Source organism: Embiotoca jacksoni, unplaced genomic scaffold (assembly GCF_022577435.1).
Source record: "Embiotoca jacksoni isolate LCO1_2020_lvr unplaced genomic scaffold, fEmbJac1.0.p SCAF_30, whole genome shotgun sequence".
NCBI classification, from domain to species: Eukaryota; Metazoa; Chordata; class Actinopteri; family Embiotocidae; genus Embiotoca; species Embiotoca jacksoni.
In genome coordinates, this window is record NW_027185382.1 from 4,629,634 (window position 1) to 4,643,479 (window position 13,846).

At 43.3% G+C, this 13,846-nt stretch overlaps 1 protein-coding gene across 1 annotated transcript; it reads left to right on the forward strand.

Moving 5' to 3' along the window:
- The first annotated feature begins 7,777 nt into the window (after positions 1 to 7,777).
- On the forward strand, positions 7,778 to 13,583 carry LOC138207024 (leucine-rich repeat-containing protein 4C). Its single transcript, XM_069164005.1, is given in 4 exon segments — positions 7,778 to 7,809; positions 10,582 to 10,673; positions 11,569 to 12,616; positions 12,618 to 13,583. Coding segments are annotated over 2 exon segments (1,371 nt in total). The 5' UTR covers positions 7,778 to 7,809; positions 10,582 to 10,673; positions 11,569 to 11,602; the 3' UTR covers positions 12,975 to 13,583.
- Positions 13,584 to 13,846: the final 263 nt, after the last annotated feature.

Below are 13,846 nucleotides of genomic sequence, written 5' to 3' on the forward strand. Positions count from 1 at the left end.
ATTGGCAACCTGAGGAGGCTTTTAGCTTCTGTCACTGAACCCAGCACACACAGCACCCTCCTCCATTTCCACCCCTCCTTTCTTACGCTTTTTGCACCAGCAAATGTGTGAACTTGCGCCCGGCCGAAAGCAAACAAAACACACTGATACCAGACGTGATCCACTGGAGACCGAAAGGACCGACAGCACCGACTCACACACATCAGATACTGAACCGGAGCTTTAAGTGTTTTCTCTAAAAAGCTTCTTAAGGCACATTTGGATCACCTGGATTTTTACAAAGTAACCCAAACAGCCGTCACCTCCCGTCAACAGTGACGAACCTTGTTAAGAATGAAGCCTCCCTCAAGAATGTGGGCTGATAATAAAAGAGGTCAAACAGGATCCATTTTTCTTTTCTTTATGTTCTGAACAGTTTGTGCTCCTGTTCTCCTACATCTGAATTCCTTTGTGCATTTTATCACCTTTTGAGATTTCTGCATCCTGGAGATCAAAATGTATTCAGAGAAAGATTTTGAAAAATAAAAGCCCGTCTTTGAAATGTCATCCTCAGACTGGCTTTTATTAAACCTAAATCTCCCATGCTTACTGCCATGATTTTTAATGCAACAACGCAAACGAAGGGAGAACGAGGAGCTTCCTCTCCGAGTGCAGAACGCTGTCTGCTGCCGACTTTACATCTTTAATGACCCACCCGGAATCATTTATGAGAGTTTTTCTTCTCCCGCAGTCTTCAGCCGGTTAACTTTGCCTGCTTGTGACGTGATCAATCATCCAAGCAAGATGTTGTGTGTCCCACTTTAGCTTCCTCGGGCCGCTGCGTCATACAGCCCGCCGCCACAGCAGACCCACTGGGAGAGCTCAAAGCTCACGGAGGACCATGAAGCAGTAGCTGAGGGCAAATACGCTGTTGTTGTGTTGGTCACTGAGATAATTCATCACATTACAAACTCCTACAAACCACCAGGCAGATGACTCACACTTTTCTCTATAAATCTATGAAAGCAGCAAGAACAAGATAATGTTCCTGTGCTGCAACAATCTGGACTGTTAGACTACTGCACACCTTAGATAACACCACAAAAAATGGAAGAAATTAGAGAATGAGTCCTTTGACTACATGTTGAAATGTGACTTCTTTTAAATATTAAAATCTCAAAATTTGTTATAATTTCGTACTGAAGATGTCTCTAATTGAGACTGAAATGCGCACAGAGCACCTCAGCATCCTGTATTTGTCCTGAGTTCCAGTATTGAACATGTCGATCAGGAGTTTCTCTGGTCTGAGCGTCTCTCCTGCTGCATAGAAAAGGTATGAAATATTTAATGACCATCTATAACCACTCAGGCCTTTTCCCTGATGGAAAATATGGACACTGTGCTGTTTCTGTGTGCCGAGTGCACAGCTACTGACCTGCTTTCAAACTATTCAGGATGACTCTCTAAACTGTTTTATTAACACCAAACCTGCAACATGTTCAGAATATTTTGCTCTCTTGGTATCCTACATTATGATAACGACTTCCATCCGCCCGAAAATAAACAACATAACAAAAAGCTGCATTCAGATTTAGAACATTTGAATCAAAATAATTTTATCTTTAAAATTTGAATTGAAACCTTCGTCTTCAAAAAGATCCCTGAATTTTTCACTCATAATATCCTGAAACGCTTTCTGTTGGTGTTTCTTCTTTTCCCCTAAAAGCTCCGAAGCCCTGATTGATCGCTGACAGATTGATTTTGTCCATCTTGATTATTTTCTTTTCCTTTTATTCGCCTATACGCAGAGCTGCAGCAGGAAACAGCGCTCTCTGTCTCTGCACACTCCGTCTCCACCCGTCGAGCTGTCAGTGTGCATTACGTCCACCCCAACACACAGGTAGCCCTGCACTTCCTCTGCTCTCCCCCCTGCATCAAGGTAAAACACACTCCTGCTCACTGACAAAGAAGCTCCGTTAGGGGACGATGAATAATGAACATGAACTTTATTTGTAGCAGCGCTTCACAATAACACATACAATGTGTTTTATAGTTAATTAGACATGAATAAATAAAACAGGAATTCAATACGGAGAGAGGACAAATTTTAGATTTTGAAAGATCTCCTGTTTTTAGCCGAGACCTTGGTGTGACCGCAGCCATCTGATTTACATGAATTTATCACCTTTAGATCTGAACATCTCTGACTGACAGACAAGGAGGCTTTTAGGGATGAAGCAACCTCCACCTCCCATCGGTGTAACACAGATCTAAGCGCCGACTCCCAGCAGACTGCACCAACACTCAGAAACAGCTCTGATTAGTGACACATTCAGAGTGTCATAACATTTGAAGGAGAAATCAAGTACATCAGAAACATTTTTGGGGAAATCTGCTGACATTAAATACATTTAGACTATAATACACCTGGCCAACACCTGTTTTATTTTGAAAGTTACTTTCCTTTAGTATCTGTTTTGTGTTATACCTTGCCTTGTTCTGAGGATTGAGGTGGAGCAGGATGGGCAGATTGCCAGGCTGGAGTCGAGGGTGAGTGTAACGTGCTGGATGGAGGACCAAGGCCGGACTGCAGTAGGTTGGTTACTGGTTCTGGCCTGTAGCTCATTTTCCCAGGGGGTTCCTCCCCCATTGCCATAGTGCAACTAACAGCATTGAGAGGTTGTGCCTGGATATTCCGCCTTTGTCAATGTCCTGTAAACTATTGCTCTGAAATTGTATTTTCTGGTTGCAATCTTGCAACTCATTGGCCAGAGACGTTCAGTGTTTCTCGCTGTCCTGAAACTCATTGCACTACTAGGTCTCCCTACTTTTTCCAGGACTGTAGTTTGTTGCTGCTACAGGAAGAAGACAATATGAAGAGGACAACATGAAGAGGAAAACATGAGGAAGAAAACATGAACAGGACATCATGAAGTGGACATCATGAAGTGGACAACATGAAGTGGACATCATGAAGTGGACATCTTGAAGAGGACTGCAGCTTGTGTCTCCTGTCTCTACGAGGTTCCATCGTCTACGTTCTGCAGTTCTCTGCTCTTCAAGGTACAAACAACAAACCTCAATTCAAACTTCTTTCTGTTCCTCATTTAACTTTGATATTTCCTGTTTGTTCTTTTTAAAGTCACTTCCATCTTTTTTGTCTCATTTGTGCTTCACCGCTTCCTCTTCTCCTTCTTGCCCTGCAGCCTGCTCCTTCTCCTGCTCTGCTCCTTCTCCTGCTCTACTCCGGTTCCTCGGCCTGTTTCACCTCCCTTCCTTGTTTGTTACCTGTTTCTACCTCCTGATGTCTCCTAACGTGTCTTTTACTGTCCTTTCACCTGCTTCAGTTTCCTCATCGGCCTCAGTTGCCATCACCTGCTCATCTCATCACATTGATTATACATGTTTTTGTCTCTCCTCCCTAGTTTTCAGTCTGTGGTGTCTCCTGCTGCGTCCGTCCTTGTGTCCAACCCTGGGACCTGTCGTGGATTTTCAGTTCTTCATCCATACGTCAGGTAAGCAAGACACTTTCACCAGATTTCAGCCCCTCTTCTAAAAACCTGGCTCAATTGACATGAATCAAGTTAAAAGGTCACGTGTGTGTGTGTGTGTGTGTGTGTGTGTGTGTGTGTGTGTGTGTGTGTGTGTGTGTGTGTGTGTGTGTGTGTTTAGCTGCAGGTCTCTGTGGTCGACTGTCCTGACCTTTACTGAGTGTCGGTGTTCACCCTGCAGGTTTCGACCTCAGCGTGAAGCTCAGGTCAAACCACCACAGAGTGTCTGTGTGGATCACATGTTTGACTGACAGCTCACTGCAGCGTCCACCCAACTCTGAGCCGTAACACACAATACACACTCGGGTTTCAACCTTCTCTGGATAAAAATAATCTGCTGTAATATCATTAAACAGTTTGTGTCACAAAAGGGCCAAATAATGTTTGTTCACACTGAATGTAAACATGTCAGCGTGTAAACAACTGAAGGGACTCTGTTTACTCTCTGCTGTGATTCTGTTTGACAGGATGCATTGCTTCACTGATCATCTTCACCCGCACGGTTTGACCTTTAACCCACACACACACACACACACACACATACACACACCCCACCGGTATGTGTGTGTATGTTACCTGGTCCTCCATGTCAATATGTCGGAACAGGTTGGATCAGTGCGTTTGTTTTGGCGACCCTGGCGAACCAGGCGGGTGGAGAGGTCGTCAAATATTGATGCCAGAAGCAAAAGCGACCAACTGTGCTCCTCTTTGAAGGAGCAGAAAACTTTCTTTACGAAGTTCATTACTTTAAGTTTTATAGTTTTGTTTTTAACTTTGTTGGTCCTCATTTCTAATGTTAAGTCGGTAACTTTTGTTTGTATTGGAACTCACGAAAGGACTGTGGTGCATATCAAGCATTTCATTTTCTCCCCACTTGTTCAAGGTTTTTGGTCATTTTCTGTGAATTTCAGCAACAAAATCTGGATTAAGAAATGATGATCTGCGCTTTATAGAAAATCCTGGCAATTCCTTAATATTTTTTGTTCAGAAACCTGTCAAAGTGTTATACTAAACAAATATCCTCTCTGGAGTTTAAAATACATCGAAAATAAACAAAATATGTAGAAGAGAAAAGAACAGAGCCAAACAACTGAAGCCTTCATGGGACCAACAGGTATATAATACTTTAATGCAGTTTGTGTTCATTTGACAGGTTTGTTTCTCTGTTTGTTGTGTTGGCTTTGATATGATGATGTTGAATAATTCAGAGTATTTTCAGCATCCTGCCGCTGTTTTGGTTGTTTTCCTTTTTTCAGTTTTCCAGGAAGCTGCTGAAGCTCACAGATCTGCCTGACCTAAAAGCTCTGACATCTCAGGGGACGATCACACGCTGAGCTGCCAGAAATACTATATGTGTGTGTGTGTGTGTGTGTGTGTGTGTGTGTGTGTGTGTGTGTGTGTGTGTGTGTGTGTGAGCTCGTCAGTCCAGACTAGAGAGCAGAAACACAACCTCGACCTAGTTACTGAAAAAACAAGCAGAGGAGGGTTCAAGGAAAGAAGATTAGAGCAGAAATACAATATAAGAAGCTTTTTCTTGAAAAAAGAGGAGGGAGAGATGAAGAGGGGAGAGCTGAGACAAATCGTCAGAGAGGAAGAGAAGAAAAGATACAACAGAGCAGATGACGAGTAAAGAGGGAGACGGATCAGTTATTGAAGATTGAAAAATGAGAAGAAACGAGTCGGGAAAGAAGACATGACAATAAGAGGAAGGGAAGAGGAGGAGATAAGAGCTGAAACATGGGAGGAAGAAGAGCAATGAATAGAGACGAGGAGGAAAAACACAAAGCAGAATATGGAGAGACGGAAGAGAGATTAAAGGGAAGAAGAGTGGTGATGAAGAGGACATTAATGTGAGGGGAAGAGGACAGGAGAGGAAGAAGAGGAAGAAGACAGGAGGAAGAGGAACAAAACAAGGAGCTGGGAGGAGGAAGAAGAGAAGAGAGGAATGTTGGTTTGGAGGTCACAGCCTCCCTCCTGTTGGTCTGATGGATCCACACTGACAACCAGAGACCACTGGAGACTGTGTGTGTGTGTGTGTGTGTGTGTGTGTGTGTGTGTGTGTGTGTGTGTGTGTGTGTGTGTGTGTGTGTGTGTGTGTGTGTGTGTGTGTGTGTGTGTGTGTGTGTGTGTGTGTGTGTGTCCTTGCACACCTCTCTTTTACCCACTACGTTGGGCTCTGTCTGGAAATACACACTCACTTCCACACTCACAGAGGTCACACAGGACGTGTCACAGAGCAGGGCCCAGTATCCCAAATACCAGTTCAGACTGGTTTACTGTCCATCAGTCAGACTTATTCGAAGCTTGTTAGCAGGAAGTAGTTAACATGAAATGTAGTACTGTAGTAGTACATGTAGTACTTGTTCAGTTTATGATTGCACTCCTCCTTCTGCGTCATCTCTTCTTCTCCAGTCTAAATAACGGCAGTGCGTCTCCCCTGCAAAAATTTGCCAAATTGTCTATGGAGTTCTGAACTGAACTGAAGTTGTGCTCCAAAGTAACTAAAAAATTGAGACGATGATGTCGACGGTGATGACGGACACGATGACAGTCACAGTGGAGATGACAGCAGCGATGATGCTTATTCAGAGGAATGGCTTCACACTTGGCGAGGAGTCGTTAATGTCATCGCATGTTGGACATGTGTGATGTCATTCATCCATTGGACCTGTTAAACCAGTTGGCATCATGCTATGTGCGATGCTGCAAAGTGTGTAAAGAGTTCTTTAAAGTCCTATTTTGTATTTTACTATCAATTTAATGTCAATCAAGAAAGAAAAAGTCATATTTTTTAACAGCCCGACAGCTCCAGGTAAATTTGGAGTTTCTTTCCTTCATGATTAATTAACATTGTCTTTTATTAGAAATTGAATTTGATGTCATGAAGTGCAGGAAACGTGTGTGGATACGTTTCATTACTTCCTGTCCTCTTCACACCCTCACACCATGGGCTTCTTAGTAGTAGCAGTAGTTAGCTGTCACGTACAAAACTTGATGACAGCATCCATCACTGTCTGTCAGATCTCAGATCTGAGGACCTGATTGAGGACCGGTCGGCGGCAGGGACAATCTGCTCCAGCCGGCCTCTGCAGCCTGAGTCACAGCTGCCATGTTGGATCTGAGGAGGGGCGCGAACGAGCCGCCGCGCTGCACCGCCACCGACACATTTATTAACACCTTCGTCCGTCACACTCACACATATTCACACATACTGTATCAGTTTATGCACACAGTTCACCGACTGCACACCGTCTCTCATTTTGTCAGCTGTTATGTTGTAAATAAATTTGAATTGACTTTATAGGACAGAGGCGTGAGTGGCTCAGTGTGATGATTGACAGCTGATGGGCGGGTCCTGTCGTTGGTGTGTAACAAGTTGTGTGTTTGTGTCTGAGTGTGTGAAACCCACTAAATTCTTCTAGTAGCAAAGTACATGTACACGTATTACTATAGTACTACTGCAACTGGCCTATACTTTTACTGGTGCTACCATACTTACTACTACAACTACTACTGTTAGTACTGCTGCTACTGAAATAGTAGTAGTAGTAGTAGTAGTAGTAGTAGTACTAGTAGGGTACTTTAAAACTGCTTGTATATGTGGTATTATTGTGTTGTTGCAAATGCCACTTGTATTTGTAAGTACTGCAAGGATTCTACTGCTTACGCAACTATATAAACTATGTTTGTCCTAATGTACTTCCACCATTACATACCACTGTGAGTACTCATGGTACCACTAGTACCATTTATGCTGTTAATACTCCCTGTTGCTTACCAGTAATGATGCCACAACCACTACTTCTAAAACTGTTCCTACTGTCAGTGGTATTACTACTACTACTATTACTACTACTACTATTACTACTACTACTACTACTATTACTACTACTACTACAGTTCTTCAACTACTGCTGGTGCTAGAACTACTATTACTACTACTGTTACTATTTAAGCAACTACTGATACTTCTATTGTTAGTACAGGTACCTCTCCTACAACCATTGTCGCTACTACTAATATTACTGTTTAAAATTAATTTAAAAGTATTATCTCTGTTGTTATGGTATTACTCCATGTACAACATGCGATTGTTCCTACTGCTTCTACTATAAATGTTATTAGTACCACTGCTGCTGCCGCTGTCCATAAAGGAGTCAGTAATCTGCTGTCCTGCTGTGCTGCCTCTGTTTTCCAGCAGACCTGCTTCGCCCCCTGCTGGTCGGCAGTGCAAACTACAGTCTTGAGTTCAACCCACCTGAGCTGCTCACAGCCTGCGGTATGTACAGATTTGCACTCTGCTTCTCCCCAGCTGTTTCTTAAGAAGTGGTGCATTTACAGCTTTGATGTTATTAAGCATTTGTTCCTGCGGACGTTATACGCTCTTCTTGTAAACAGCTTTAAATTAATGTGTTGGAATTGTGTAAAATGTCCAAATGGAGACAGTAGAAAACCCAATCAACCAGCAAAAGTGAGGGAGATAAATAAGGAGTCCAACTTTAATGTTCGCAGCAGCGGCGGAACACGGAGGTAATCTTCATCCACGGGGATTAACGATTAGCGTCTTCATTGAGACTGCTTTCATGTGCTTCACTGTCAGGGTTTCTGTCTTACTGTAATCCTCCTGCTCTCTGATCGTCTGACGGCCGACAGCACAGCTGGGCCCGTAAAACACACCAGCTGCCCTCAGCTGGACACATCTGGAGCAGGTAGTAGTGGAGGTAGCAGAAGAAGATTAGTGGTTGTACTTTCAAAAATATATGAAGTGGTGATTTTACAGTTTGTACTCTCAGAACAGAAACTGAAATCTGGGTCCAAATACAGTAAGCTGATACAGAGGATCATGAATGTGATCATAAATTATATTATTTATTGTAGAGATCCAAGATTTTTCCTAAATCAGGTGCCGGGGACCTCAGAAACTCCTCCAATAATCATATTAAGTGTACTGGTCACCAAAGTAGTTTCCAGCTGCTGTTATTGTACAGGCTGCTTTGAAACCGGATCCCTGCAAGACACCCAATATCTGTGAGAGGAAACACGACTGTATCATCAGCAGCACTGTCTGCAGGGAACATCTCAACGGTCTGCAGCGTGTTACAGTAATTCACCACACCATTAAATCTTCCCCTAATTTACTGATTTATTTCTCCATTTACGTGCTGCATGTTTTGTATTCTGTTTTAATTGTGAAACTGAATATTGTCTGTGTTTTTCTCTACACATTTCGCCTCCTGACAGTCACAGTGGTTCAACACAGACCAGACGCATTAGCCACACTCATTAAACATATGGCATCCGCTGTGTCCCTGAAGGTCCGTCTCTTAATTCGTTTAATGATGCCGTCATGTTTCTTACTATGTCTGCAGACGTTCGTTTAATTTCAGCATTCGTCAAGAAACAACATTCAATGACATTATAGACAATGAAATTATAATCCAGGAAACAGATGCTTATAGATTTGATTTTACAATGACTTTGAGTATCTTTGTAATGCTACTTAATAGATAATAAATATCGTACTATCTCCTTGAGTTTGACAGCTGCTTTGTGCACCTGCTGCACAAATTCAGATTTTACATATACAACACGTGATGAGTTCACAAATAATGATGCATTCGTAAGATCATTTTTAACCAAAAGTAAATAAATTAGTTAAAATCAGCAGCCAAACACTCAAATGTCACTCAAACATTAATATAACTGCAAAAGTTGCCCATTAGGTCGGTTTTTAAATCCTATTTTAGCCTTTTTTTTACTGACTTTTACTTATATCGGAGTATTTTTACATGGTGACTAAACTTGTACTGAAGTAAATGACCTAAAGTCTCACATAAATTCCAGTTTTTTAGGAAAAATATGAACTAGACATGACCCGACAAATCTCCACGAGCCCCGTGCCCCCGTTTGCCGACTAAAGAAATGGCAGAAGCACTTGACTCAGCAAAATGCCGAACAGAATTTGGGTTAAAGAGCTGCAGGACAAGTTGGGCTCGGAGCTCCGATTCCTGGGTTAATGGAGGTGGTTTATCCGGGCTGGGGATTTGGACGTATTAGTGTCATCTTTCTCTCAGTGACCAAGAGGTCCCCTCATCACCTATCCAATACATCTCAGCTTCATCCTACAGATGACAGTAAATAATGTCACATCTGGGCAGCAGCTCTCCTCAGATCTCAGCGAAGAGTCACAACTTCATCACCGGAAAACAACCCGATTTACTCACTTTAATTTAATTTAAGTTGAATATTTTGTTTTATTATTGATCCACAGGTGTCAACTCAAGGATTTAAACACTAAACGCAGCCAATACATTTGAGCACAGTATCAGATTCACGACCTCGACATTATTTACTCTCGTCAGGAAGCAACAAAAACAGGAAGTTGACCGGCCGATGTGGAACAAAGTGAAGTTTTATCAACAAGAGCAATCAAATTAAGAGTAAAATTAAAACTCCGCAAACATGATAATAATATATTTAATTGCACATTAATATTTGCATTATAAGGTGTTTACAAGGTGACAAACAACATGAATCTTAAATTTGTACCACAGTAAACAGTTCGAATATGTATTTTAGTTTTTATTAAAAAAAAAAGATTCAACCTGCCTCTTTACATTTCTTTAATGTTTTTTCTTGCCACAGACGCTCATCCTGATAAAAAGGTGGAACAGAGAAAGAAAACCCAGCTCTCCGCTCCACCTTTTTGTGATTAAATGTATGAATCTATAAATAAACGGGAACGACGCGGAGATAAACACCGCTGTGCCTGCAATCAATCAAATCTGTCCAGACCTTCTAATTCTCAGCTCTGCGGCCCAGTTTGGCTTCAATCTCTTAAAGCTGCGCTCTCATAACCTCTCTCTTCTCTCCCCCACCCCCACCCCCATCCCCAAACCCCCCCCCCCCCCCCCCCCACACACACACACACACACAGCATTGCATGGTGAATAATTGATGAGCTCTCCCTCCCTCTCTTTCTTCCTCCCCCCCTTCTGTGTCTCTTTCCATCACACTCTGTCTTTGTGGTGTCGCTCGTCGGGTTTTCCAGGCCCTCCCTCACCTCCGTCACGTCCACTTTCCACCTACCGCCGGCTGGATGTTGACGACTGTCATCAGGTAGAGCCGGAGGAGCAGCTGCTGGTAAGAATAAACCTTTAAATTATAACAGGAGAGTGGACAATGTTTGGGGCTTTTACAGGACATCACGCAGGGAAGATGCTCTTTTTATTCTCGCTCCGTCTCATCTCTTTTTATCTCTTCATTCAGCACAATAATATTCTGACGAAGACTTTATGAAAGAAGAGAAACAAGCGTGTTGAACATCTGTTTAGCTGCTTTTTACTTCACATGCAATAAGGACGTTTTTATTATCGTCTCTACGAGAAGTTAGGACGCGAAAAGAACATTTCTGTGACCAGTTTTCCATCTTCAAGACAGTTTTAATCATCAGACATGGAAGCAATTTACCTCCTGTTTTCATCAGGAATGTTCTCAGATCAATAAATGGTTCTGGTATCATATTGAAAAGCATTTTTCACATGTTTTTATGTTGCACTGGGTATGATTTGTTTGATGCTCTTAACATATGAGTGTTTTTTTTTTATTTTGTTGCTGCGTTTCTGCCATTTCATCTTTTCTGTTATATAAAGATAAATGAATAACATCCTGAAACTTGCTTTTTTTTGTGTAATTCATCACATTAAACATGGACTATTCATTTTTGCTGTAACACGGATTCACTTACTCCGAACAGCTTTGACAAAAAATTCAGAGTCCCTGTTTACTGTGATTGATTAAACGATTTGAGCAACAGTCTTCCGCTTGATTTTTATGTTATAGGAAATAAGTAGAAGCTCAAAGCTGCCTGAAACACGAAGAAAATCAAAAACTGTGCAGCTCACCTTCAGAGCTGGTCACAAAAACAGGAAGTTTACTGGAATCGTCTCTTAATAAAGGGGCTGAAATTTTGACAAACATGTTCTTTCTCACGCTGCGTTCAAACTGTTTGCAGTAAAAGTTGATATGTTCCACACAGGACTGTTAATATCTCCAGAGAGCCGACGAGAGCCATGAAGGACTTAGTGTTGCTCCTCCTGCTGGTGACGGAGGCGTCCTCCAGGTCTCACAGCACCTGGTGTGAGCTTGGCTGTGACTGTCGTGGAGATCTCAGGTTCACCATCTGCTCCCGAGCCCTCTTCACCCAGCTGCCCAGCAGAGTCCCCACCGCCACCGAACTGCTCGACCTGTCCGACAACCACATCTCCGTCATCCCCGCGCGCTCCTTCAGCAGCAACCGCAAACTCAGAGTGCTGCTGCTGCCCAACAACAACATCAGCACGGTGGAGGACGGCGCCTTCTCTCAGCTGGAGTTCCTGCAGAAGCTGGACCTGAGCTGGAACCGGATCTCCACCCTGACGGAGGGGTTCTCCTCCGGCCTGGCCTTCCTGCGGGAGCTGCAGCTCGCCCACAACCGCCTGACCCACCTGGACAGCCGCTGCTTCCTGCACCTGGACGGCCTCCAGAGGTTAAACCTGACCTGCAACAGCATCCAAACCATCCAGGTGAGGTCCTTCTCCTCCATGAGCGGCCTGCGACAGCTCCACTTGGGGGGCAACCGGCTGGCGTCTCTGAAGAGCGGCATCTTCTCCATGCTGCGCTCCCTGGAAGTCCTCAACCTCGCCGGGAACCAGATCAGTGAGATGGAGACGGCCGTCTTCAAGCCACTCAGTAGCATGATGTTACTCAACCTGGCTGGCAACCAGATGTCCACCGTCTACTTCAAGACCTTCCTGAGCATCCACACCTACAGCACCCACATCCTGCTGGAGGGGAACCCCTGGAACTGCGACTGCGACCTGCAGAGAGTTTTCCGGAAGCTGCGCAGCATCCAGAGGCTCTTCCTGGACGACTACTACAACCTGACCTGCAAAGTGCCGCCCGTCCTCTACGACTACCGACTGACGCACGTCGACACCGAGCTGTGCATCGCCGAGACGGTAACCGTGCTCATCATTACCGTCACCGTGGTGATAACCGTGCTGGCCGCCATGGTGATGGCCGAGAGGACGAGGAAGAAGAAGAAGAAGGGGAAGCACTGGACGCAGCAGGAGGATCTGTCAGATGAGTCGGACTACTGAAACACATCTTTCTCTTCTTCTCTTATTGTTCGATATGAATCACAGTTCAGCCTCGTTCTGTCTTTTACTACGCTGTATTTCCTCCGTACAGGTTTCATACTCTGCTTTGGCGAGGCTGCTTAAATCCCACATGAACATCTGCTTGCCTGGAAAGAGATTTCACATTCTGCAGTTCATCATTGTCGGATTCTCGCTGGAAGGACTTTCCATCTGCTTCACACCACAAAGCTTCCTTTTAAACGCAGACCACACAGGGAATTATTCCACAACATCTGCTTCATACAAAACATGTCAAATGCAGTAAATATATGGAGATTTTCCCCCAACGTTAACATCTTCATATTAAAAGGTTTAGTGGTGAATATGTTTTAACATGAATGGATGTCCTGATATTAAAGCAGTGGGTGTTTGTTGTTTATGTCCCTGATGTTAGTCCGGCTGCAGGAAATATTAAAGGGGATGTTCTTTAAGAAAAATTGTCACAGCTCATATTTTGTATTTTTAGATAGAAAAGCAGCTCCAGAAAGAAACAGCTTTTAGCTCAACCGTCCTGATGCAGCGTGGACGTTTGCGGCTCCCCCTACAGGTAAGAAGGTTTACTGCATTGAAAGTGTTTTACTTGAAGCAGCTTGTTGCTTCCTGGTGGGATAAATGTATGACAGCAACTCTTCTGGTCGTTTTCGAGGAGTCTTCGCCCACCTGTCTGGTTCAAATTAGCATCATTTACACTCCTGCTACTAAATACAGGGATGTTATAGTAAAACTGGCACATGTTCAATATAGTCTCGTGTGAAAAATAATTACTGACAAAGTTTCCAGAAAAACAGGTTAGTGTGGTAATTAGTACATTTTCTAACATTTTTTTTGCCATACAGACATGGTTACTAATTTACATAAACTTAAAAGGGAATTTCAGAAGCTACATAAAGATTTACAGATGAGTGTGTGTAATTAAAATCTCTTTTATCCCTTTGGAACAAAACTGTCATGGTTCTGCCTTTTACTTTGGTGGGTTTACTGTTTTATTTTGAAATCACTTCACTTCCGGTGCTGTTTGTTTACCCGAAACCAGGTGAGTGGAGATCCAGCTTCAGGTGTGCTGTTAGGTACTCTCTCTTCTTGAATACTACAGCGACAGAAACAAATATTCATAGGTAACATATGAGCCTTTACGCT